This window comes from Danio rerio, chromosome 22, assembly GCF_052040795.2.
Source record: "Danio rerio strain M-AB ecotype USA chromosome 22, GRCz13ab, whole genome shotgun sequence".
NCBI classification, from domain to species: domain Eukaryota; kingdom Metazoa; phylum Chordata; class Actinopteri; order Cypriniformes; family Danionidae; genus Danio; species Danio rerio.
Window position 1 is genome coordinate 28,030,992 of NC_141042.1, and position 27,671 is coordinate 28,058,662.

General features: G+C 36.7%; 2 protein-coding genes and 1 long non-coding RNA gene across 7 annotated transcripts; 2 read left to right on the forward strand and 1 right to left on the reverse strand.

The window, feature by feature from the left end:
• Window positions 1-814: 814 nt before the first annotated feature.
• Window positions 815-8,015, reverse strand: LOC147838539 (uncharacterized). The gene is made up of 4 exons (XR_015522167.1): window positions 7,848-8,015; window positions 3,349-3,689; window positions 2,792-2,955; window positions 815-2,631 (listed from the first exon to the last, which is right to left on the reverse strand). It is a non-coding gene; the product is annotated as an uncharacterized LOC147838539 (long non-coding RNA).
• On the forward strand, window positions 843-3,740 carry LOC108181140 (serine/threonine-protein kinase pim-2). The gene is made up of 7 exons (XM_087304455.1): window positions 843-1,429; window positions 1,972-2,066; window positions 2,186-2,236; window positions 2,341-2,719; window positions 2,819-3,001; window positions 3,090-3,178; window positions 3,260-3,740. Exons 1-7 carry the CDS (start codon window positions 1,027-1,029, stop codon window positions 3,269-3,271), a joined length of 1,212 nt encoding a protein of 403 aa, XP_087160581.1. The 5' UTR covers window positions 843-1,026; the 3' UTR covers window positions 3,272-3,740.
• slx4 (SLX4 structure-specific endonuclease subunit homolog (S. cerevisiae)) lies at window positions 7,580-27,160 on the forward strand. 5 transcript variants are annotated; one of them, XR_015522058.1, is made up of 15 exons: window positions 7,580-7,817; window positions 8,516-8,916; window positions 13,006-13,174; window positions 13,691-13,918; window positions 14,920-15,152; window positions 15,720-16,012; window positions 18,639-18,870; window positions 18,945-19,021; window positions 19,115-19,261; window positions 19,333-19,502; window positions 19,585-22,076; window positions 22,222-22,321; window positions 25,761-26,030; window positions 26,337-26,782; window positions 26,938-27,160. XR_015522058.1 is itself a non-coding variant. In XM_087304415.1 (14 exons), exons 2-14 carry the CDS (start codon window positions 8,538-8,540, stop codon window positions 26,707-26,709), a joined length of 5,163 nt encoding a protein of 1,720 aa, XP_087160541.1. In that variant the 5' UTR covers window positions 7,580-7,817; window positions 8,516-8,537; the 3' UTR covers window positions 26,710-27,160. The 5 variants fall into 5 exon arrangements, 3 of the variants coding, with proteins under 3 accessions (XP_087160541.1, XP_087160542.1, XP_087160543.1); XR_015522059.1 differs by having other exon boundaries at window positions 26,337-26,771; XM_087304415.1 differs by having other exon boundaries at window positions 26,337-27,160.
• The last annotated feature ends 511 nt before the right edge of the window (window positions 27,161-27,671 follow it).

Below are 27,671 nucleotides of genomic sequence, written 5' to 3' on the forward strand. Positions count from 1 at the left end.
TTAAGTGACATTTTAAGCACTATTTTTGCTGGATTAGCTCGTCGGATTGTTAAAAACTATTTTTGATATAAGAATATATTTCCTAAATGTTGAAGAATAAAGAATTATGGAAAATTATTACATCATATATCATAAAAAATATAGCCTGTTGTTATTTATTAGACAAATAACAAAGCTGGACTCAACTTTTCTCTGTCAAGAGTTTAGCCATTTCATGAAGCATACATATACAAATTAGTATATATATATATATATATATATATATATATATATATATAGTATAAAAGACATTTTTACCAAAGTGAATGCATTCATTAGAATGTCATATCAAGTGATATTTGTTTAGTTTTCATAGTAAAATAAGAAATACAAATATTTACAGTACCAGTAAAGGGTAGGTTACATAAAAAATAAAAATATTTACTCACACAATTAATTTACGGAGAAATAACAATATATTTATACATTAAATAATAAATCAAATGTATAATACAAATAATATAAAATACATAATAGGCTGAAATATATTTTATATTATTGTATGTAACTTAATGTGTTTAATAATATCTCATATTAAATGCACTGGAAAAATTATGAATGGTGATTCCTTGAATTTACTAAAATATTTTAAGTTAAGTGGTTGTAAACTATTTGTTTGGGCTGGATTTAAACTTACAAATGAAGTTAAACATTACCAAATTAAATTTGTTTGCTTGAATTCAACACAAATTGTTTGCAACAGTTTTGCAGACAACATATTTTTCACTGTAGAACATATTTATAAATATTAAGATAGATAGACAGACAGACATTTTATGTGTTGATGTGGATAATATGTGTTTTAATAAGGCGACTGTGAAGGAGTTTTTTAAACAGCAGTGAGACGCTCAAGGCCGCTGTGTGGCTCCATGACGTGATCAAATAGAACATTCGAATGGAACGCGCGGAGTCTATTAGTGCGCGTGGAATTCTAAATTCTTTGTTGGTTGTTGTTGGTGGTGTTAGCGTTTGCGTATTTTCACAGTGATGGGACATCGATATTCAAAAGTTACTCCGATAACGGACGATGGGGTGTACGATAAACATCTAAGTATACCCCATCAACCCGGCACAAACAGGGCGGTTCAACATCTTCATCCTTGCGATGAAACCCCTGTTCGTGCTGAGAGAGGAGGTGGAGACAGGAGAGGAGTTTGTGGAGGAGAGGAATTGGAGGAGAAAGGAGGAGGAGAGGGAGGTGAGGAAAGAGGAGACAGGGAGTTGGAGGAGGCATCTAGAGTGCAGGAGAAAAGAAAGAGGGGGAAATGGTGGAGGAGGCTGATATCCATCTTAACCCCTGCCAAAAAGCCCCTTCCTGAGAGCCCTTCATGCCAGCAGTGCAATGAGGGAGAGCAAATGAAGGTGGCATGGGCAAGAAAAAGTAGTGATGGTAAGTGACACAAACATGTTATAAATAGGTCTGCTGTATTTTACAACAGCTGAACTTAAATCACTTAGGTTTTCCCTATACCAAAATTATACATCCGTACAAAATTCAATTCCAGTTAATACAAAAATTTGCATCACGGCCATAATTACATCTTTATTTTATGCTGTTAAATTTACTGTTTTGAGCAGTAAAGGTACCATTACTTGCCTAAAAATGTAGTGCAAGCAGAGTAAAAGTATCTGTTGTAAATATTACTCAAAGTATGAGTAAAAAGTAGCCATTTTAAAAATACTTAAGAGTAGTGAGTAGTACTCTGTGAAAAGCTGATGTGTTTACATGTAATTTGTGCATGTGTGTGGAAACATAATATTCTGTAGTGCATTTAGTTCTTGCCCAGCAGGCACACAACATCATAAGACATTAATATTAGGTTAGAACCACTTCAAATGTTGACTACTATAGTCTCCTTGTATTCCAGGATTCAAAACGATTATCTCGTATTAATTGTTCAACATTTGTTATGTTATTTTCTCTCTCGATAGACTACATCTTCAGCCATTACACCATTGGTGATAAGCTGGGGAAAGGTGGATTTGGTGTAGTATATGAAGGGAAGCGTTTGGAGGATGGTCTTAAGGTAAGTACATATAAATAACACATTATCAAGCATTTAAATGTTTGCTCTGTCATATCTTTATCCTCTACTCTAAGCCAGCTTAGCATACCCTAAGTTCATTTTCTTGTGTTGTTCATCAGGTGGCTGTGAAATACGTTACCAAGGGCCAGGATACGGAATGTATATCTATTGTAAGTACAATGCACTGTACAAAACACATCAAATATGTCACATTAGCATCATTCACAGGGAACCCACATCTCTCTAACAATTATAACCCATTTCCATCCTCCAGCCTGATCATCCAAACCCCCTGCCAAAGGAGATCGCTCTCACCATCCTGGCTAATAAAGGGCCCAGCGATCCCCACATCATAAAGCTTTTAGACTGGCAGGACCATGAAGACCATTATGTCTTGATTCTTGAATGTCCATCTCCTTGCGAAAACCTTGAAGAGTTCCTGTACCATCGCGGTGGAACCCTGGATGAAAACACAACACGTCACATCATGGAGCAAGCAATACATGCTGCTGACCTGTGTTGCCAGAGGGGAGTCTTCCACCGTGACGTCAAACTGGAGAACCTTCTAATAAACAAGGAAACATCTGAGGTCAAACTTATTGACTTTGGATGCGCGGACATTCTGAAAAAGTCTTCTTACAAGACATATGACGGTATGTTTTATATCATTAATTTCTTCTATGCTAATAGAACAAAAAGTATATGCTGTGCTAATGCATACTTACACATCAAACAAAATGTCTTTCCTTCAGGCACTGATGCGTACGCCCCTCCTGAGTATAAACTCAAGGGGAAGTACTATGGCAAGCCAGCGACCGTCTTTTCTTTAGGGATGGTGATGTTCGCCCTCCTCTGTGGCCACTTCCCTACACACTATGACATCTTTCAACTGAAATACAAGCGGTATACTTATATTCAACCCAGCCGGTCAAAAGGTAAGACACGTCACATAAGAATCATTTCAGAATCATACATAAACTAAATACAGTATTATTGAAATGTCTCTCCCATCTTCCTGTTCAGATTGCTGCGGTCTGCTACGGGAGCTCCTCAACCCCCATTATAGCGAGCGAATCAGCCTGAGTCAAATCCTTTCCCATAACTGGTTTAAGGTAGTGAATCTGAGATGAACTAAGCAGCATTTATTTTCTCAAACTGCTAAAACAAATCTGTTCTTTTTTTGTTTGTTTCAGGTCTACATTTAAGGCCTGGCCAGTTAGTGTCTCATTCAGCTTAGCGTCTTGCGGGCTACAAGCAAGACACTTCCATACACGTCTCTCACCTTGGCGTCTTGCGGGGTGAAAGAGCCTAGAGCAGCATCTCCCAAATTGCTGTCTCTTATGCAGCCTAGCGTCTTGCGGTTGCATCTTTGTAGCCAATCCTCTCCTGATGAACCAGTCACAGCTGTCCAAATGCCACAGCTGTCTGTCTCCACATCCACCAGGTCAGATGTCCCATACTCTGCCACCATACAAGCCATGAGTGTAGTTCCAGTTGCTTCCTCAGTGGCCCTCATCGTCAGTGATTCCTGCCACAGCTGGAAAAGACTCTGTGGTCTGTCATGGCCTCCCCAGAGGTTTCTGCCATTGACAGTTTCCATTTGGTTTGATTCTGGATGTCCATCTAGCATATCAAACCAGAAATAAAACATTTTTATTGATTTGTTCATGTGTATACTTCATTGTTTTTCTCTGAAACAAAACCAACACACACATGGGACACACCATCATTTATGCAGCTTATTAAGCAATTTATTCAATTCATCTTTATTTTTTTAGCACTTGCACAATGTAGATTGTGTCAAAGCAGCTTAACATAGAAGTTCTAGTAAATTGAAACTGTGTCCGTTCAGTTTTCAGAGTTGAAGTTCATTTTAGTTCAGCGATTGACGAAAGTGAAGGAAAAAAACCTCGAGAGAAACCTGGCTCAGTTATCTCAACAATTTATCTCAATGCCACAATATTGCAATGTCAAATTGTACCCGCCCCCATTATGTCACCTCCGAACCTAGTTGAAACTCCAGGCAGTCAGACAGCATAATACAGAGAGTGAATCACTACTGACGTAACGGGGACGGGTACTTTCACTTTTTACTGCTACAGCCCCTCACATGGGCGTGGTAGTGGGGGGAAAAGTGGACCTGACTACCCAGGGCCCCGTCTAGGGAGAGGGCCCTTTGAAATCCCACCAATTATTTATTTATTTATTTTTTTTGTAGCCTACTTCGAATTAGTTGGCCCCTCCAATTGATGTCAATGTCATTATTTATTTCAAAATATATTGATAACATATTGATAACATACCGTAATATTTTAGCGCTCCTAAAGCGCCCCCTTGTGACAGAGAATGAATTTTTATTTCCAATAATTTTATGGTCATGTTTATGGTCAAATTATTGCAATTATCGATCCATGTGAAAATGTGAAAGAAGTTAATGTGCCTTTTAAAAATCTAAACAATTAAGTAATACTAATATAAGAAATTATATACTTGATTTATCCCTTTTAATGGTATAAAGGTTGAAATGCCATTGTATTAGATATTTTGTGTCTGTATACGTCTGCAAGATGTCTGTTAAAGATCTCTTGATCTGGAAAGCACCTGCTGTATACAAACGTCTGGCAGACGTCTGTATGATGTCAGTTTTACACACATTCTGAATCGCAAACATCTTAAAGATTTCTAATAGAAGTCTATTTCACATCTGATAGGAAACGTCTTGTAGATGTCTTGCAGATGTGAATGCAGACGTCAAAAGACTCGTCAGTGGGGATTCACTGGGATGTAGATTACATCTCATTTGACTTTTATTTATTTTTTAATAGTTGACGATTTGTATTATGGCAGGCTTAGCTTATTTGATTTGTTTCTGAGATTACAGTTGTCTTGTGTTCTCCTGTTCAAAAATAAATGTTTTTAAATCAAAACTTGCATCAGTATCATGGATCAAAATGTCAGTACACAAACCCGATGTAGCCTACGGTTTAAAGGTATTTGAGTAGGCCAAATGCATCAATTTGGTGGTGAATGAAAGAACCAGTCATTATTATAATCTGATTTGATTATAGATTAAAACACTATTTGTGCATGTTTATATTCAAATAATTAAAAAAAATGTGTAGGGGGCCCACTGACATTGAGAGGGTACAGGGCCCAGAATTTGGTGCTATGCCCCCTCACCTCTGCTCGTCTTCAAGCCAAACTAAGATCAGCGCAGTGTTTTTATGGCAGGTTTTTATCCTTCATACATGTTAAGAGATCAAGTTGATTGACCTGATAAGGGAATATGTCTTGACATAATACACACAGATGTGACTTAGTAAAGTGTGAAGTGATGTATGATTTTAATCGTTGCATTAGTCTAAATGTAAATTCCCTCATCAGGCAGAGCTGGAGCAGCGCGAGAGGATCACAGCGCATCAAACGAACAGTATTAACAAAAGAAAAAGACACAACTCAAGACACTTAAATGCTTGTATTTGTTGTATTTGTTGCAGCTCTGTGATGCTCGTCCACAACTTCATGCATTGGGTTAAATTAAGCTGTCCAGTCTCTGTGTTTAGTCTATTACAATCATGGTGGAAACCCAGACAGGCAGTCAGGCAGCATAATACAGAGTGAATCAAAGCACATCGGTAATTAAAAGGGGAAAAAATAAAAATAGAACAAATATCTATACTTTTATATTAGACACACATCTGATGCTTGTATTTTCAGGAGCTCCACGTTCACAACTTCACAAATTGGTTTAAATTAGGCTTTAGTCTCCTTTACTTCCATTGTTTCTGTTCAGTGGTGAAAACTCAATTAACCCTATGACGTCAGACACAGCGACATTCCAAGATGGCTGTGGCCTAGTTCTAAAATCTATAGTAAAACATGCAATTTTCTGCTAAATGGTTATATTAATCAAGTTTGTTTAATATATTTTCATTAAAGTGGAATCCAATGTACAAAATAAGGTAAACTTGACTAAGTGCTTCATTTCCCCTTTAAATTACAAGTTCAAACGTTTTCTTCACCACTCTGAAACCTCCAATGTGAGAGCATTTAATAAATTGAATACAAAAGACTTAAGTGAGTTTAATTTAAAAGACTGACCTCTTTTTTGCTTACTGAATATAGGCCTACATTTTCCACTTAGTGGCTTGAAATTAGGGCTGGCAAAAATCCAAAAATTGATTTCTATATTGAACAATGACGATATGTATTTCTATATAAGTTATTAGTGCTTCCAGATTTAAAAGAGTACCCCAACAATGACGGAGGCCACAAAAATGAGAGGGTCCGTTAAATGCCATAACATATTTTTGGCTGTAAATTCGATACATCTCTAATCTCAACACACTTTTAGATCCTTTTGATGCACATTGATGCATATCGATGCTGTGTAATTGGCTCTTAGATCGATATAGAGTGAAAAGGTCCAGAGCTTATTATTACTGACAAATTTGATTGCTATTCGATATAATATTGTTTATCGGCCCAACCCTACTTTAAATAATCATTTAATTGCAGTAAATCAACCTGTCCTACACTTTATTTCTCAAAAGCGGATTGACTTTTGGGTGTAATCTGCTGCAAGAATCTGGCTATGAAGATATGCACTGTATGTACTTAACTGACAAGTTAAACCATTTCCAATTGTTTGCCATCTAATACAAAATCCTGCAATATTATTTAAGAAGCTATTATCTAAGCCAGTGGTTCTTAAACTGTGTTACGTGTACCACTAGTGGTACGTGGAGAAATGAAATATGTCATGTAAATGCTACACACATTTAAAAATTTATCAAAAATTATGTATATAATATGTCATAAATTACATATAGCCTGTATTTCTGAGGTAATTTAACTGTGTATAGTTGTAGCTGCTTAACTGGGCCAACCACGCTCCTGTATTTCAATACTGCTCATTTTGGTGGGACTTGAAGAGACAATTTTTTCTGAGGTGGTACTTGATGAAAAAAGTTTGAGAACCACTGATTTAAGCTAAATAAAAAGACAAATTTACTTACAGCAGAGCACTTGAATATTAGAGGGCAATTACCACCGTAAAAAAGCTACTAACAAAGATAAAAGACACATTATTATTATTATTATTAATAATAATAATAATAATAATAAGTTATTATTATAACTGTTTTGACTTGCCCTCATGTTACGTTCGAACCACCCCCGACTACGGTCATGTGGTAATGTTCAAATAAAACTAACATGAGCGCAATGAACCATTTTTAAAAATATAAACACGATGTAAAACACATTGTTTATGCCCACTAATACATTAATATTGTTTGCTAATGCGCCCGTATTGTAATATGTTACTTTGAATAAAATATAAATGTTATATATATTAATACATCATATATTAGAAGGAAACTCTAGTTATTTACTACGTTTTTTAAGTGCGTATCATCTTTTTAGCAACTTCGTTTTATAAGTTATACCACATGACTCGGAGATGTTTCGCAACAGACGCGGCCCTTACGTCAACGCGTACACAGACGTCACAGGAAGTAGACGGCGGCGGGCGGCTGCGGCACTGCAGTTTGAACGTTATCCGTAGCTGCGGCACATTTTAATGTAAAAATCGTTGTTTTTTAGCATACAATTATTCATGTTAAATACATAACATGACGTTCGCCTTAATAATGGTCTATATTTAAGTTGTTATCAAGTAAATTGCGTTAAATGTACGTCAACCGACATAATTCCGTTCGAATAGTGGACAGTAAAATGTAAACAAAGGTAATGTACTGTAAATATGTATTTCTTTACCTACAACTCTCCTTGGTCTTGATGCACATGTTGTTTTTAGAAGATACTCTTAATGTATGTCATTCGTAAAATAATTCACGTAATAGTTAACGTAATGGGATAGTTTATCCGAAAACAAAAAAGATGTCGTTATTTAAAAGCTATGAGTTTCTTCTGTTAAACACCAGTAACGTAATTTCTTTATCCTACTGTGTAAGTAAATGGTTACAGGTGTCCCAACATTCTTCAATATATATATATATATATATATATATATATATATATATATATATATATATATATATATATATATATATGTATATATGTGATCAGCAGAATAAACTAATGAAGTGTAACACTTTATTTTGATGGTCAAAATAAATACTCACTTTTCATTTGAGTATTAGTAGACTGTCTGCTTGATATCTGTTGATACTGCTCCTTCAACAGACATTTAACTGTCTATAAGAAACTTTGCAAGTACATGTCAACTTACACTAACTCCAACCTAACAGTCTGCTTTTAATCTAATGAGAATTAGTTGGCATGTAGATGCAATGTAACTAAAAGTCAACAAATGGACCATCAAAATAAAGTGTGGCCGTAAAGGTTTATAACCACTTGAGGTTGAGGAAATTGTAAGTAAGTTTAAATTTTTAAGTGAACTATCCCTTTTACACATTTGACAGATCATGCATGTAGTAGCTTATCATGGACGACTCGGACCAGGACTTCAAAGACCTCTGCTCGCGGCTCCTCAAAAGGGTACGAAGGAAAGGACCAGCAGAATCTGGAGATGAGAAACGATCAGCAACCAAGGATGAAGAACCATCCTCTCCGTCATCTGGAAGAAACCCACCTAAGAGAAGAAAGAGGACTAAAGATGCGGTGAAGACTCAGCTGAACGGCAGGAGTCAGACTGCGGTGTCTGCTGGTGCTCCTCAGGCTGACTCTGGTGTGTCTGCCACGGGGAAGGTGAAAGATGCTGTGATCCGGAGAATGCAGCAGTTTAAGAGAGCCAGTCCAGAGAGACTTTTACATGCAGAGACAGATGGGAACTGTGACGCTCCTGATGGGGTCCAGCACACAGGTATGGTGACCAGTCAGTCTTAATCTTAAAGGGAGAGTTCACCAAAAAAAAAACTAAAGTTTACTCAAAGTTTACAAGTGGTTTTAAATCTTTATGTGTTTCCTTTTTCTGTTAAACACAAAAGAAGATATTTTGAAGAATGTTGGAAACATGTAACCATTTACTTGCATATTAGGAAAAACTAACACTATGGAAGTTAATGGTTACAGATTCTCAGCGTTCTTCAAAATATCTTCTTTTCTTATCAACAGAAGAAAGTTAGTCAAACAGGTTTGGAATAAGGAAAGGTGAGTGAATAATGACAGAATTTAGAGTTTTGGGTGAACTATCACTTTAACTTTAATAAAGAGATTAACTTTTTCGACATTACACAAGGTAGTGCAGATCAGAAGTAATGAAGTTAAAGGTTTTGATCATGTCTAATGTTTTAATAGCTGTTCAGATTTTGATTGAAGATTACAAACGTGTAGTTTCAGTGGATTAACTTGCACAGATTAAATGCTTTCTTACAGAATAACAATGAGCCCTAGCAAAATATACATTAAGTGTGGCCAACCCTGTTCCTGGAGAGCCACCTTGCTGCAGATTTCAGTTGCAAGCAACCCATATCAAACACACCTGAACCAATTAATTAGGACCTGAACACCATGTGATACTTACAGGCAGGTGTGTTTGATATGGGTTGTAACTGAAATCTGCAGGAAGGTGGCTCTCCAGGAACAGGGTTGGCCACCCCTGGTATACATTATACATTTTGTCTTTAAAAAAAAAAAAAAAAAAAAAAAAAAAAAAAATATATATATATATATATATATATATATATATATATATATATATATATATATATATATATATATATATATATATAATAAATTAATTAGATGCACTGCTCTTGATAGGTATTTAAGGCCTGACTATCAGATAGATTTATATAGCATAGCTTATTTACATTCATCTGACATACAACAGTTATACTACATTTATGTAAAAAAAAAAAAAAAAGTACATCCGTAAAGTCCTAAAGCAAAGGACATCTGTTAAAATTTCAGCTGAATCAGTGAGTTATTTCTTAACTTGTATGAAATTTAATAGTATTAATTGTTTATGTTTTGTTGCAAAAGAATGGCTTTATAATAAGTGTTTTTATTGAAATTATTTGTTAAATTAAGTAATAATAAATTGTTATACTGCCATACATTAAAATCAGTTAAATAAATCATTCAGTTTTTAATTTAACCTCACGTCATCACACAATTTGTGTTAGTGAAACTCTTCACAGGTATGAATTCATATTTAGACTCCATAATTGGACAGATTTTACAAAACATGGCTATTAGGGCTGCATGATATTGGAAAAAATCTAAAATTGCATTATTTTACTTTTCTGCAATAAATATTGTGATATGAAGAGTCTCATAAGATAGTTTGATGCTAGTTTGTCTTAAGTGTATTATTCAGGTACAGAAATTGAATAATCGCAATACAGATAAATGCTTTTCTTACATTGCTTTGTCTCGTTTCTACTTCAAATATCAAAAAATTATTAATCAAGTGAAAATATTGTTTTGTTTTCAACTCCAGAAAAAGTTAAATTATCTGTCAGTGGGGTCAGTAAAAAAAATAATAATTACACACTATGAATCACTTAAGCATTAGCATATAGTAAATTCATTATTTGTTAAGCATTAACTCTACATTAATTGATATCAGTAATCAGTTAATAACTGCAGATAAACATGCTCTATTCTTGACTCATGAGCACATTTATAATTTTCTTAATAATTGTACCTTCATAATTTGTGACTGGTTGATTTTTCATGTCTAAATTCAGTATCGCATAATTTACAAACCATTTGTATTTAAGAGTAGTTGATGGTTTTTAAGATCATTCAGACTGAGTTAGTAAATGATTAATAAACTATTTAAATGAATATTTATATATCTTGTTATTATTCAGTCATGCAATAGTCACTTTTTATGGTAACAAATGCTTTATTAACTCAACTTCATGGAGTTGTGTGATCTAAATCTAAAGTGAGAACTATTTATGCTTTATAAATCCCTTGTAAATAAAAATGAAAGGTTTAGTATCAAATGAACAGTACATCTTTACAATCTTATCTAAAAAATAAAATTACTGTAAAGTTTAAACTTTGCTGAATAACAGGAGTGTCAAAATACAACATAGAACCGGATAAAACAACAACAATATAATAGATTAACAATATATTATGATACAGCATTTCAATGTTATTTAGCAAAGCTTAAACTGCACAGTAATTTTATTTTAGATAAGATTGCAAATATATATATTTTTTAATATACAGTTTTATTTGTGTGTCTTGAAACTAATAGAACTTGATAAAGTCGTTTATTTTCTTTTTCCCCCCTGTTTAGAATGTAACTGAGCCTTTTTGTCATTTATAATGGATTATTAAAGCATAAATAGTCCTCACTTTAGGCCACCAAACTGAATGAAGTTGAGTTAATAAAGCATTTATTAAAAAAACGAATAAACTAATAATATATGCCTGAATAATAATCATAAATGTTAATTTTGAAAAGTTTATTAATCATAAATGATGCAATACTTAATTAAGAAAAGAAAAATGAATATGAACATTGCACATGTGTATATAAGTTAAGAGTACAGCGATTGTAGCTGCAGTTATAATCTGCTGACTAACATTTATTAATCTAGAGTTAATGCCTAACAGATAAAGAATCATTTTTGTTCTAATGCTTTAATGGTTCATAGTGTGTAGCTAAAGTGTTACCAACAAATCTTGTTTTGAAATGTAGATTTGGACAAAACTAAGAGGAACTAAGAGAAAAACTATAGGTAAGATTTCCCAAATCATATAAATTCCTTATAAATATGTAATTGATATACATATATAATAGATATACATGATATAGCTCATGGTCAACTATAATACAGACTCAACATTGCATGTGCACATTGCAATATTGATGCTGAAACTATATTTTGTGCAGCCCTAATGGCTGTTATTTTTATTAGTTTGCATGAATATCAATAATAAATATATGTTTATTTTGAAAGTAATTTTGTCGTATACAACTATGTGTTGTCATCTGTCTCTGCAATGTAAGTGTATTTTAAGTATATTCTTATTTTATTTTTTCCAGTTATTAATTCCTTGGGTTGTTATTGTTATCATTGTTCCTTGAAATTTAGCTTTGTTAATAAATATACTGGTCACACTTTATTTAAAGTTACAATTCTTACTATTACCAAACAATTAACTAACACTTAACTCCATAAACTATAAATTTGTTGGTTATTAGTTGCGTAGTAGTTGAGTAGAGTAAGATCATGCAGAATATGTACTTTATAAGTACTAATAAACAGCCAATATCTTAATAATAGACAGGTAAAAAGCCAATAGTTAACAGTGGGAACTGATACTTAAACTAAAGTTTTACCAGTATGAAGCTGCAGACTGGAAACGCAAGTTTGTGTCAAGTTTTGCAGTTCGCTGGGATGCAAAGTGCAAGCTTGGTGAACTCTGACCTGCGAAATCGCATCACTTGACTGCGTGAGACCAATCGAGGATCACAACATGACCTCTCTGGACAGGAATTTAAAATATGGAGCAATCACTCGCTTTTTTTAATGGCCAATCATCTTGTTTAAATCCGCCCCTTTTCGCAGTGCCGTATGACAGAATTTCACAAGCTCAAACTGTAGTGTGACCGCAGCTTTATTTATATAATCCATTGGTCTCAATCTCAATTCCTGGAGGGTCACAGCTTTGCATAGTTTAACTCCAACCACCTCCAACTCACACCTGCTTAATAGACTTGAGTAGTCTTGTATACCTTGATTAGTTGGATCAGCTGTGTTTGATAAGGGTTGGAGCAAAACTGTGCAGAGCTGCGGACCTCCAGGAATCCAGTTTGAGACCTTTGATCTGATTGTAAAGTTTTATACTGTTTTATAAAGTTTGTTGAAATGTAGTAACTAAATTGTATTTAACAGGTTAGCTGCCATTACTATGGGAGAATGTAGGGCAAATCATTTTGGGGACAAATTTAATGTCAAAGGTGCATCATGTTGTTTTTCAGAGGATGTGAGTGGCGATGAAGCTCTGGCTCTTCGGCTACAGCAGGAGCTGGATCGAGAGGCTCGGGCGGCTGCTGGAGATGTGGAAGATGGAGGACTGTTCTTCTGTCAGCTCTGCCAAAAAGATCTTTCATCCATGAGCCCCTCGCTGCGCACTCAGCACATCAACAGGTGAAACACTACCATGTAGTGACAATGCATAGTGCAAGCTCTGTGATTGGTTGGTTTGGCAGCAGTGATGAGTGTATAAAATGTAGTTTTGTGTTTACCTTATGATTAAAGATGTTAGACATTCACCGGTCTCTGAATGAGCGAGTTTCAACTACTTGTACTTTACGGTAGCGTTAAGAAAAAAACAAAAACCCCACAATTAAACTCGATACAGAGGAACATTAAACCCCCTGCTAGCTAGCGTTTTGGAAGTGTTATTGCAGAGCAACACAAACAGCATGCAGAAGTATAAATGCACGGCTTTGCGCAAGGCGCCGTGGGTCACAACGATCACTCAGTGCAGCAGCCTTTACTCAGCTTCATACTACCATGATAATAAGTGTTGAATGCTTTAGCTCATCCGTGAACAAGATTTCTGCAAGAGTCCAGTAGGATGGAATTAAGACCACAACTTCCATGATTTCACACACATGAGTTTCACATTTGGCCTCTCTTTCTTCTCTTGGGTTTTTTCAGATGTCTTGATGCCAGTGAGAGCAGCGCACCCTCGACATCCCATCATTCCCAGCCCAGACCACGGGTCCCAGAGTGTCCCATCTGCGGAAAGAGTTTTAAATCAGAAAAAAGCCGCTCTGCTCATCTAAAGCGCTGCTCATCTGATATGGGAGTGAAGCCCAATGATCTTCTCCAGGCTTTGAGGAGACAAGCGGCTGAGACAGAGAGCGACCGCAACGCAGACCAAACGTAAATCAAACACTGTCCACATTTTCACCTTTTTATATATATATATATATATATATATATATATATATATATATATATATATATATATATATATATATATATATATATATATACAAACAGTACTGTGCAAAAGCTTTAGGCTAACATTTAGTGGATATGTGGATAATAATGGATATATGTAACCCTTTACATCTAATTTTTTGTAAATTAATTTTTGTAAAATTAAGATTTACACGGTAAATAAATTATCTTTAAGTGAGTGGATGTATGATTTGTTAGGATAGAATTTAGGTTAGGTTAGAGTTTGAATTATTTTGGTTAAGTTGTTTAAGACATGTAAAAGAGTGTTAGAGAGAGAGGGTGTTTGTCCTTTTGTGAGCTGCATTTCTACCAGTGTTGTTAGCAATATTGTCTGAATTGATGGAATTGTGAATGTTGAAAAGAACAGAGAGCTTTTAAGCCATTATGTCTTTTTTTCTGGAAAAGGCTTCAGTAGTAATAGTTTTCATTTCCAGCATAATTCATATTTGGAGAAAGAAAACAGCAGATGAAACACAGTCATGAAACGGCCTCCACAGGGTCCAGACCTGAATGTTAAAGAGGCTGAATGAGATCACCTGGAGAGAAAAGATAAAGACATTCTAAATGTAAAGAAGAACTCTGGAAAGTGCTAAAAGAAGCCTGATATTACACAACACATGTCAGAAAATGTCAGGACAATTAAAACAAAACAGTTCAAGCCGTGCTTTGTGCTATTGGCAGCCACATTAAATATTGACCTTTGCTGGAAGCGGAAAAGTTGTGCTGTTGTTTATTATGTATTTCCTAAATTTTCTGTTAGTTTTTAATTAAAAGAGATGGATTGATTATATATTGTGCAAAAGTCTTAGGTCAAAAGGCTTAGGACTTTTGCACAGTACTGTATATAGGTGTTTGTCAATTTCTAAATATGTAAAATAAAAATTGGACTTCACCAACTTATAAATTCAATCTTTCTTCAGGCAACAAGTGGGTGGTGCTGTAAGGAGGGATGGTGTGCCTGTGAAAAAGAAGAGCAGGAGGAAAGGGCAGAAGTTGGATGAGGACACCATGATGGCGCTGGCTCTGTCCCGCTCTCTGCTGGAGCAGGAGGTGGAGAAAAAGCGAGAGCTGGAGGAGCAGAGGGAGATTCTGGCTCAGATCTCCAGCCCTCCTGCAGCCACAGCTCCTGTCCTAAAGTGGAAACCTGGAGCAGGTCAACTCAGCTCTTCATGTCAATTTCCACAAATTCCTGTGATCATTCATTCATTCATTCATCAACCCACGTGAACACAGGGAGAACATGCAAACTCCATGTTTTAGAATTTTAGATTTTAGAATGACCAAAGATTTTTGATTTTAGAATGACCAAAACAGCAATTCAGATGTTTTACATTGTGGTTGATTCACTGTTTTTTTCATTAACATTGTCCCATCGCACCTATTTTTGTCATCACATTATCTGTTAATACAAAATCACATTTCTGAAATTCTGACTTTTCTGAAACACATGCTGGAATTTTTTCAGTAAGTGTTTTTCCAAGTTTTTTATCTGACAATAGTTTTATCTCACTCAGTTGTGCACATTTATTTTTGTCGTTTTCAAAATGAATGGGCATCTTGTTGTTTCCATAAAGTATTTTTATGCAATAATCCCAAATGGACCTAAAAATAGGTGACTGAATGAAGGCTGAAAGTGCAAACGATCCTCAAAACACAAGCTTCCTGAAACCATATTTGTACTGTAAATTAAACACAGCATATCATTCCTGTTTTCATTCAGGTAAGGGTCGTGGAAAGAGAAGGAAGGGAGCGTCTCCTGTCCAGCCGCCGTTGCTCCTCATTCAGGACCCTCAGATTGCACTGAACCGCCTACAGGAGCGGGTTTCATCTCTCCTGCTCTGCTCCAGACCACCTTCTCCTCCAACACCCACCCTGAGCCCCTCCAGCCTCCCTCTTCAACCTCACGCACCCCTCTGGGACAAAAGCGCTCTTCACAGAGGACGACAAAACTCTGTTTCAGAGTTCTACACGTCTGAGTTGAGCAGCTTCATACAGCCATGGGTCGCACCAGTGGTGAGAAAAAATGTTCATAAAGATCAAAAATTGTAAATATAGTTTAATCAATATGTAGTTAATGCAAAAATGGGGTTTTATTAAAAAATATACAAATGTCAGGAATATTATATTATATTATATTATATAATGATAAAATGTAATATAAAGATATAATATAATATAATATACATTTTTATGGTAATGTCTTTCAAAGTTTAACTGCATGATTTTAAATATAGTGGTCCCTCGTTTATTGCTGGAGTTATGTTCTTAAAATAACCCACCATAGGCGAAATTTGCGAAGTAGTCAGCTTTATTTTTTATAATTATTCTAGATGTTTTAAGGCTGTAAAACTCCTCACTATACACTTTATGCACTTTTCTCAGACAGGCATGAACATTTTCACACTTTTCTCTCTATTTTAAACACTCAAAGTTCAAACTTTCATAAAAAAATGAATGTTATAGAATTGTTATACTGTTATAGAATGAAATCAAAGATCAAAACCATTTGATCTTCATTTATTTATTATGTAATGGTGCCCTACAGCCGTGTAACTTCTACCTTCCTTTGGCATCTCCAGAAGTTAAACTTTTTGTGTGATGGTAAGCGTCTTTCTCTGTGTTTTGGGTGCTGCTGCGGGTGCCTTTAATGGTGCAGAGTGTTTCGTCGACACGATACAGTTCAGCACTTCACAGTCACACTACTAGTGATCGAAGATTTATGTCAATTTGGCAAGCTGAAAGCATTCTGTACTGTACAGGAGACACGGCACGGAGGAGATTGACAGAGAATGGGCTACAGCCAGTCAGAAGGCAGAACACAATGCGATGTAGAAAAAAGGCATGCCAAATTACATGGAAAACAATCTGAGAAACTGCGAGGATGTGAAAAGTAAATCGAGTTATAGCGACGGACCACTGTATATAAAAACTATAGATTTTATTAAAACATAAGCATTGTAGATAAAAATTACATTTTTTTTATTTTTATATTTGAATATTTTAGTAATTTTGTTGCAGTTTTATTTTCATCACTTTTCATTAATTTTGTTGCAGTTTTTGATTTAGGTTTTAAGTTAAACTAATTGCTGTTGGCATTTATTTTATTTAAGGTGAACAAAATATTATTACACTTCAGTGGTTTTTGTTAGCTTTAACAACCTTGATATACTGAGTAGACCTTTCATGGGAAAAAGAAATATGGTTTTAACTGAGACTTAGGGTTTTATCCAAAATCATAACAATTCAGTTAAAGGGTTAGTTCACCCAAAAAGAGAAAATTCTTTCACCCTCAAGTCGGTTTAAATCCCCCAAGACCTTCTTTTATCTTTCGAACACAAATTAAGATCATTTAGATGAGTTCTGAGAGCTTTCTGACCCTCCATAGACAGTAATGGTACTGAGATGTTCAAAACTCAGAAAGGGAGGAAAAAACATAGTTTAGATTAGATTCAACTTTATTGTCATTTACACATATACAAGTACAAGGCAACGAAATGAAGTTTAGGTCTAGCCAGGAGTGCAATAGCAGCAAGTGCTGGATATAGTTATAAATTATAAAGTGTAATTATAGAAAAACTATGAGTATTATTTACAGATAAATGTATCACGAACATAATATACGGGTTGTTTTAGCTATGAACAGAGATTTATAATAGGTGAATATATGTACAGGTTGGTATTAATAATCAGAAGTATGCAGATAGATATGAACATAATTACAAATGTATATTGGATTTATACAATTCAAGATGAATTAGTGCAACAAAGTGCAATGAATATGTACAATTTTAAATGTGCAAATATTAAAAGTGCAGTCATTAGGGGGAGTATAAGTTATGAGAAGAGTTCAAAAAGTCTATTCATCTTCTGTCATTTCATTTGAGGGAACATGCCCTCACCTGACACTGTGGAGAAGAAACTTTAATGCCCCATTCCCACAGGACGTCAGCGTCAACGCTTCTCATTCACTTTGCATGGGTGACTTCAGTTGTTGCTGGACTACTTTGTGGATCAGTCGGCGTGGTTTGCTGTGGAATTTGGAATTTCTTAACTTTTCAAGCACCAACAGACGTGTCAGCCAATCAAATCTATTTATGCAAATATACCAGCTCAGACAGTAGCCGATTGCGAATTAATTTTATCGGCTGACGCTGCTATGATGTTCGCTTCAGTCCCAACTTCAAACACACTCTCTGTCAAGCCTTGATTCTGAAGCTCTGTGTGAATCAGGTGTAAGAGATTTCATTGTGTGTGTGTGTGTGTGTGTGTGTGTGTGTGTGTGTGTGTGTGTGTGTGTGTGTGTGCGCGCGTGTGTGCGTGCGTGAGTGCGTGTGTGTGTGTTTTCTCGTAAGATTCTCGTAGTTCAATTAAGATTAAATGACTGGAGAAACTGCTGTAACAATATTTTTGGTACCTTTATGAATGAGTCGAGACCGTTGCTGTCAATGGAGGGTCAGAGAGCTCTCTGATTTTATCTAAAATATCCTGATTTGTGTTCCAAAAAATGAATAGTCTTAGGGGTTTGGAGCGCCATAATAGTAAAAGAAAAAAAAAATTACATTTTTATTTTTTTATTTTTTACAATTGTTTCTTTGTGTTTTGAAAAACATATTTAATTTTCTGTACATTATTATTTTAGAAAGAAAACGACAAGCCTCTTGAAGCAACACCAGTCAAAAGTACTCCAGGTCTGCTTCAGGACAAGCCTTCAGATCAGAGCCCGACACAGAATCGAACTACCCGTCCTCTCACCCCCTGCTCGGATACGCCGGGCACCCAAGCTCTGCAGGACCTGATGGAGCTTGCAGAGGAAGGCATGACCCTCACTCAGTATGGATATACAGCATATACAGCTGCAGTGGGCACATCAGGTAATAATCTAAATAATCTTTCATAAAATACACTCTTTTAATACATTGATCTTATGCTGTCCCATATTCTTTAGATAAAGACAATCCATTGAATGAACTTCCCTCAAGTGGATCTGCTCCAGAGGCAACTGACAGAAAGACTGATAAAACGGTAAAAATTTCTTTCTCTTAGGACTGAACTGCATTGAAAATTGAGCAAAGTCATTCGTTGAAATACTCTTCATTGGCCATGTTTGTTGTTCAGGTGTACATTTCAAAGCTAGCTTCAGATTTGAGCAGTATGGTGAACAACCCCCAACTCAGTGATGTGCAGTTGCAGGTGGACAGTGGCGATGTCTTTTTTGCACACTCGTTTATGCTGTACACACGATGCCCCCTGCTGGCCAACATGGTTAGTGCATTTTTAAAACGATGCCACCAGCATCAACTGAGTGCTGACAAATAACTAAACTGTGTTCGTAGGTTCACGATTCAGGTTTTGGCGTTCAGGAGGAAGGTTTGCCTGTTGCTCGGAGGGTGCTGTTTGGTGATGTGTTGGGTGAGGCAGTGTTGGCCTTCCTGCAGTATCTTTACACAGCTCACTGTCCTCTGACGCACACTCTGATACCACATGTGCAGGAGCTTGCCGATAGGTCAGTATGACAATTTCAATAGTGTGATTAAGTTCTGTGTATAAAATGAGATCGCAGTAGCAAATCTTGTGATAATTTTCAGGTTTGGTTTAACTGAGCTACAGCAGCAGTGTGAAGAGTATTCTGGAAGCACAGATGAAAACGCATCTAAAGGCATGTTTCAAGCACCTGAACCTCATCTCAGGGACCAAGAAGAGCATAAGTTTGCAGAAAGCAACTTCTTGGAGCTTCTCCAGTCAATGTGGCAGCATGAGGACAGTGAAGAGGAGAATGAGTTTAACGAGACGTCCGGAGAGAAGAGAGTCATGGAAGAGGTGCAAGAGAGAGACGGAGAAAAAGAGGACCGAGTGGACGAGGAAGAGCTAGATGAGATCTATGAGTTTGCAGCGACGCAAAGAAAGACGGAGACAATGTTGGAAACTGCGACAGAGACTGAGGACGATGAGGGAGATGCAAATACATCCCCTGGAAATGAAATGATGAAAGATGAAGAGATCGAAAAAGGCGAGTCAGAATCCCTCCAAGAGAAGTCTGCCGGCAGTTGCCATAGTAACAGTCGAGGCGTGGACGGGACGGAGTCTGCCATGGTAACAAGTCCAACAGAAACCCCAAATCTGGAGACTGCTAGAGTTTGTTTGATGCCAGATTTAGATGCCGGCACACATGAAAACAAAGACCCAGATGCCAGCCTTGACAAGAGCTATGACCGTTTATTCTCCCAGTCTATAGGGGAATACAGGGAACTGTCACAGGCACCAGCATCCTGCTCTCAGAAACAACATTACAAGGCTTCACACACACTACAACGAAACACACCTGCCCCATTTCGCCCTTCATGTGTCAGTGAGGTGATTGACCTGTCAGTAAGCCCTCCTCTAAGCTCAGGTATGTCAGGTGAGACTTCCTTTCCAATGCCTGGTGTGTCTCCGGTCCCATATAAGGATGAAGATACATGCTTAAGAAAAGATATTCTAAGCTGCCCAGGAATAAAAGACCCTCCTTCCCCTCCAAAATCACATAGTAAACAAGTTGAGCTCATTGTACTTTCAGATGACTCTAATGAAGGAATGGATGTGGATGGCAAACACAATACTAGTACCACTAAATGTGCTTTAACCCCTAAGTCTCCTATTAAATCTCCACCAGAGCCTCCTCACATGGTCAAAAGCTGTGCTCTTCAAGTTAAACCCACAGAAACTGGACCCCAAGGCCATGCTGGTAAACATGTGAACACTTCAAAGCAGGTGACAATTGATACAGAAACCAAGTCTGACTCTTCAGAGCACTGTAGCCCTGGGGTTGCAAATGAAAGTGTGTTTGATGGCTCTGCTGAAGTTTCCTGGCTGATTCCAGCTACTCCGGTACCATCCACACGATGTAGCTCTGCCCAGACATGCGTCACTATGCGCCGAACTCAACTATTTCCCAAACCTTGCTCTGCCTCATCTTCTTCTTCATCATCCTCTGTGTTGGACAGTTTGAAACCTGCCACCTTTGCTTCTTCAAGCAGCAAATGCTCTAAAGAGAAGCAAGCACCCTTGTCTGAACTCCTCCAATCAGGTCAGAGCTCCTCTAAAGAACATACTAGCACTGAAATGGATCACTCTCCAGGTTTCCAGAGACCACTTCAACATCTTAGATTGTCTCAGGTTGTTTCTGATGTCTCTCGTGCTAGCACCATCATGGGACATCTAGCCCAGGGTGTCCCACAACCCTCAAGTAGCACTCCTGTCCATTCAGTTGGTTCCTTACAACGTAAGATCCTGTTTGACTCTCCAGTGGATAGGGAATATGAGGTTCCCCTCAGGGATAGCAGAGGCCTCTCTAGTTCATTTAACTGTCAGAAGAAAGTAGAATCTTTTCAACTAAATTCTCCTTCCCCTTGTAAAACACCTGAAAAGAGCCAGCATGAATGCTTTAAACCATCCCATCAGGAGAGTAGTCCTGAAAGATCAAGAGAAAGTGGGAATAATGGGATTGAACAAATGAAAGTGGGAGAAGAGAGTCTAAATCAAAGTGTTGAAGAAGTGGTGGATATATCCCGAAAGTCATTATCTGACATGGATGACCCTTGGAGAAGAGCTAGGGAAGAGAATCCAAAACAAAGTGTCGAGGAAGTGGTGCATATTGCAGACAACTCGTTATGTAATATAGAAGAAAAAGTGGAAGAAGAAAATCCTAATCAAAGTGTTGAAGAAGTGGTGGAGATGGCGGGCAGTTCATTCTGTCAGATGGATGAGCCTCCCATAGCGTTTGACGACTCCTGGGGTTTGGATGGAGGCATAGGGAGCCAGAAGCCTCACTTTAGTCTAAGACTTGACAGCAGTGAAGGCACACTCAGTTCACCAGGTCTCGAGAGTAAAGGACAAATGACAAGTCTACAGATCAAATCTCCTGTTGCATCTGGAGCTCATAACAAAACCCCTGATGCAAGTCCACCTTCATTCAATCCCAGCCTCCCTGACCCTGATATGTGGGACGATTGGGAGGAAGAGGGGGAGGAGGTGCCCCTTCCTCTTTCTCAGAGACTAGCAGCTCCTTCTGACAAGCGAGTCGCCGAATTAAAGACTCCAGGTAAAACAAGTTGTCCTACTTGTTCTACATTTGAATTATATTTACCTGAATCTTGTTTGTTCTTTCACGGCTGCACAGATCTCTTAATTCTGTATTTTTAAAGATTTCAGAAAACTGTAAAATCAACTTTTACTTTTCTGCACAGTTGCGCCCAGAAAGAGGAATAATGGACCACTGGTGCCCATCACTCCCATGCCAGGCTTCTCTGATATGGAGACACCTGAACTCAAAAACAGACTCAACAGGTGAGCATAAAGAGAACATGCACACAGCGATACTGGTAAATATCTGGAGCATTTCTGGAACGACTTTTAATTCAAGGCGTAATTTCTAGGCGTATATTCAAAAAAGTGCTGTTTACAAAGGCAAGGACGTTCTGCAATTAATTTAGAAAAGACCATTCACACATCTATGCTAAAATACCAGTAAATTCTGACATCATTAACCTGAAATGAGCTCTTAACGGCTGCGCTTGTGTTTGTGAACATAGAAGTGGTCGTGCTTTATTGATGGTTCTGGACTCCTTAGGACCCTTTTTTTAAATTTTTAAAAAATTTTTTTATTTTTTTTACTTGGTAGCACCGGTGCTCCCAACTTCAAATATTTAGGAGCACCAGAAAAAAATTAGGAACACCCACCAAAAATAAATGAGCACCAATGCTGATTGTACATTAAGGGATTCATTGTATTTGAAAACAACATCAATTAGGACTAACAAAAAAACAGAAAAAAACATCCAACTAATGCTGTGATGACTTATTGATTTTTTTGCAAAAATTCCAAAATGAATGTCTAATAATTATTAAATATTAATTTTGACGATGATGACAATAACACTAACAATGATTTATATTTTTCATTATCATGCTGTCTTGAATGTGCTTAAATGTGAGTTAAGTGCTATAAAAAGTCCCTACTGTTACATTATGAAAAATAAATCTATGGTTAGCATCAAACAAAAATGAAGCATTGCTGTGAAAAGTCCATTTTGCACTATTATTTTTATATGCATGTCAATTTAATGAATTATATTTCTGCTACAAACAAACAAAACATGAAAATAAATCATTCAATTCAAGGCTGAAAGCTATAAAGAAGTCATCAGTAACTAAATAGAAAAATAATATGCATCCCAAAAAAGAATGGACAAAAGAAAGTAAGAAAAGTCTCATTTCTACTACCGGTACTCTTTTGGTTTTGGTTTTAGTTTGTGTCATTTTAAATGCTCAGTCTCGTTATGCACTGATTTACATTGTTCTGTGTTTGTGGAAAAGCAGGCGAGTCAGCCGACCCAATACAGTATATGAGTGGTGCAGAGCAGGATTCTCGCGTTGACTACAGGCACAATACCGTTCTTTGCTATGAGCCGCAGTTTCAGCCCTGTGATTTCACTTTTATTTAAAGTTTAGCATCCAAAGACAGAAGTGGGAGCAGCAGCTAAATGTTTACACATTTGTCTACATTACAAATTCTGTGTATAGATAAGTATTGTGAACAACTTCGATGAAATCATGTGGAGGAACACTTTCGCATGTCGAGATGTACATAATATGTGTGTGTGCTGGAGCTCACTGGCTGCTTAACATGCACACACGTCAAGCAACTGAAGCAGAGCTTGAAAGTAAACAAACATTGGTTTATTGTAAGCATTTTATCGATAATTTTTTACACAGTTGAAATTAGGAAGGATCAAAGAAACGTTATCTGACTAACAACTAGCAGCTAAATATGTCTGGAATAATATTCAAGTGCTTTTATTTTCATAAATGTGAATGCGACTGAGTGTTCTGATTGGCTGGAGTAGAAGTCTCACGTCAGCACGTTTTAAATGTGAAGGCACTCTTTCTGGCAAGTTCCCTTCTGCGTTCACACAGAGCAGCATTTCGGCAAATTAAAGGTAATGTTACAACTTCACTTTCCGGAAAATTGCCGGCACGAATTTACCAGTGTTTTCAAAAAGGGCCTGTTCACACATGATCCCTTTCTGGAAAATTGCTGTTAACTTTCTGGAAAGGTCTGTAAGTGTGAAAGGGTCTAACAATGCACCTAACAAGAATGGATGTATGGGGAAAATATCGAAGTTGAAAACAAAGGTTGATTTTTTTCTATAACTTTGGCCTTGACATTTAAACAGGTCACTTAAGTGCAGTTTGTGAATGATCTTAGATTATCTGGTAATATGGTCTGCAGACCCACAGAGATGTACCTTTTGCACCAATGCGTCCGGCTGTAGTTTCTAAATCTCCTAAAATGTCTGGGATGCAACTTTTGCTTTCACTTTCTAAAGTTGCCGTCATTTTTATGCGTTTTTGCATAACCTTTTCGCAGCTGACTGCACTAGTACAGTCGCGAGAGAAACAATAAATGATTATTTAGTAAACGACTCAACTTGATTTATTTGACCTTGTACTCGGAGAGAACAAAATAACATCTATACTTGCTGCAAAATATTTTATACACCATTAGAAATGGTTGATCAACTAATTTGTCTTTAAATAATCTACACTTTTTATTCTTGTCATTATAATTTTTAGCAATAATGTCGGTTTTATTGATTTTTTTTTTCTGTTATTTATTTCTCATTTGCTGTATGTTTTAATTTAATGATGTTAATATATTACATATACTTTATACATATCTAAAATGCTTTAGCAATGCAAAATGTCATGCCAATAAAGTAACTTTAGAGAGAGAGAGAGCAGCCTGTGTATCTGTAAGTGGGTGCACGTGGCTACTGAATAGCTTAAAAGTAACACAAATAGTGGATTTCTTTTATTTCAACTGCCTTTTTAATAACTCTTACCCATTGAAAAGAAAAAGAGTATAACATTGTCATAATAAATAAAAAATATGGTTAAAAATCACATTACTTTTTGTTTTCATATGTAGTTGACCATTTACAGTTGAAATCAGAATTATTAGCCCTCCTTTTAATTTCTTTTTTTAAATATTTCCTAAATTATGTTTAACACAGCAAGGAAATTTTCACAATATGTCTGATAATATTATTTTCTTCTGGAGAAAGTCTTATTTGTTTTATTTCGGCTAGAATAAAAGCAGTTTTACAATTATTTCAAACAATTTTAAGGTCAAAATTATTAGCCCCTTTAAGCTATATATTTTTTCGATAGTCTACAGAACAAACCAACGTTATACAATAACTTGCCTAATTACCCTAACCTGCCTAGTTAACCTTATTAACCTAGTTAACCCTTTAAATGTCACTTTTAGCTGTACAGAAGTGTCTTGAACAATATCTAGTCAAATATTATTTACTGTCATCATGGCAAAGATAAAATAAATCAGTTATAAGAAATTAGTTATTAAAACTATTATGATAAGAAATGTGTTGAAGTAATCTCCTCTCTGTTAAACAGAAATTGGGGAAACAAATAAACAGGGGGAGTAATAATTCTGACTTCAACTGTAAAAGATGTGGGTAAAAGATGTGTTTCGATCCGGCTACCACCATAAGTATATTTCAAACCTGTGGGAAGCACTGCCTTTTTAACTTTCAATACTAGTCACATTCTAGACCAAAATGAAACTATTTATTTACTATTTATATCCTCCCCCCCCCCTCTTTTTAAGGACTCATAGTATTAATAAACATTCATCTAACAATCAGGCTGTGTAATAGGTGTGTAATATTTAGTAAACTGAAGCTGGAACTTTGATTTCTAGGTTTGGCGTGCGTCCTCTGCCTAAGAAGCAGATGGTTCTGAAGCTGAAAGAGATCCATCAATACACCCACCAGCTGCAGAGCTCTGAGTCTGAGGACGAGACCTCTGGACCGCGGCGGCCTCCAATAGCCTCCAGCTCAAAATCACTCTCCTTTAAACAACCTACAGCGCCCCCTGCTGTCTCACCTGTCAAACTACCACCAAGAGAAGAAGAAGAGACTTTATCAGCATCTCAAAACTCGAACACATCTTCCACTGCAGAGTCCGAGAGGTACGGCTCATTTCTGCTGGTTACATTGTAACATGAAATACTGTTTCTGGGCCCAACGCTGTACTCATTTGAATTAAGAACACTCTCTCAATAGCTATTGATGACCACTGTTAAGGCTGTGATATATAGGCTATAATATGGTGATATAAACAATTTAATTAGGGTTGTCAAGTTTTAATTTTGGTACCAAAATCGAAACTTTTGACAACCCTAATCTGTTTATGTAACCATAATTATATTAGGGTTGTCAAAAATAGATTTTAGTAAAATCAATAATTTTGATTTTAACTTTTTCGCTCATTCCAGGTCGAACCCAGAGCTGTGTCTGTCTGAAGATGAAGACTCGGACACTGAAGGCATCACAGCGTCTCAGGCTGTCGTGCGAGAGAAGGACAAACTCCTCGCAGTCCGTCAGTTCATCCTGTCCGATCCAGAGCTGTACAGCCGAGTGTTGCAGTACCAGCCTCTTCCACTGGCGGAGCTGCGGGCCAGCTTGAGAGCTGCAGGTATCAGGTTAGCTGCTGCTAAACTATTAGACTTCCTGGACTCTCAATGCATTACGTTCAGCACGGCCAAACAAGGCAAGAGCACAACTACCCGTAGAAAACGACGTGTAAAAACCACAACTGCTGGAAGAGGGAGGAAAAAAACGACTAGGCCCAATGGGGGAGTCGCGTAAGGGCTGAAATCAAATAATGTAATAAAAAAAGGAAGATAAATCAGAGGTTGTAAAACAGGGATGTCCAAACTCGGCCCTGGAGGGCCGGTGTCCTGCACAGTTTAGCTCCAACTTGCTTCAACACACTTGCCAGGAAGTTTCTAGTATGTCTAGTAAGAGCTTGATAAGCTGCTTCAGGTGTGTTTGATTAGGGTTGGAGCTAAACTCTCTAGGACACTGGCCCTCCAGGGCCGAGTTTGGAGACCCCTGTTGTAAAAAAAGCTCAAACTCAGGATCATAAAGCTTCCCATAAAAGAGTTTATATAAGAACTCATTGGGGTTTTTTATTTATGGGGCCCGCTTCGATGTTTATTTTGTACAGTGGTTGACGGAAATAAATTACTTTTTAATGAATTTAAATGAATGTTTGGATAATGTAAATAAAAGACATGTCTGTCACGTTTTTATATAATAGTTGGTACTATTGTTTTTTTTTTTTTGTGTTCTTAATTTCATACCGTGATTTAAAGTAAAGTCTCTTTGAGGCAGAACAGGGGCCTCATGTATCAACGCTGCATACGCACAAAAACTTTGCATACGCCAGGTTTCACGCTCACGTTTGGATTTACTAACGATGAAACTAATGTGAGAATGTTCGTTGGTCTGCGCCAACTTCATGTCTAGCGTACATGTATTTCTTGTCTACGTTTGTTTTATTTCCATTGGCGACTCCTAGAGGCAGTTATTTTAAATTGCACACTGCAAAGTATCGCACCAACACATGTGAAACACATTGCTTTAAATTTATAACGGTCCCACTTTATATTAAGTGGCCTTAACTAATATGTACTTACACAGGAATTAATAGTTAGTTACAACGTACTTATTATGTAAATACATGCATTTACTGTGTACTTATGCTTGATTAAATACATGTATGTAATTACATCTGTAATTAACTTTTGTAATTACATTTGTAAATA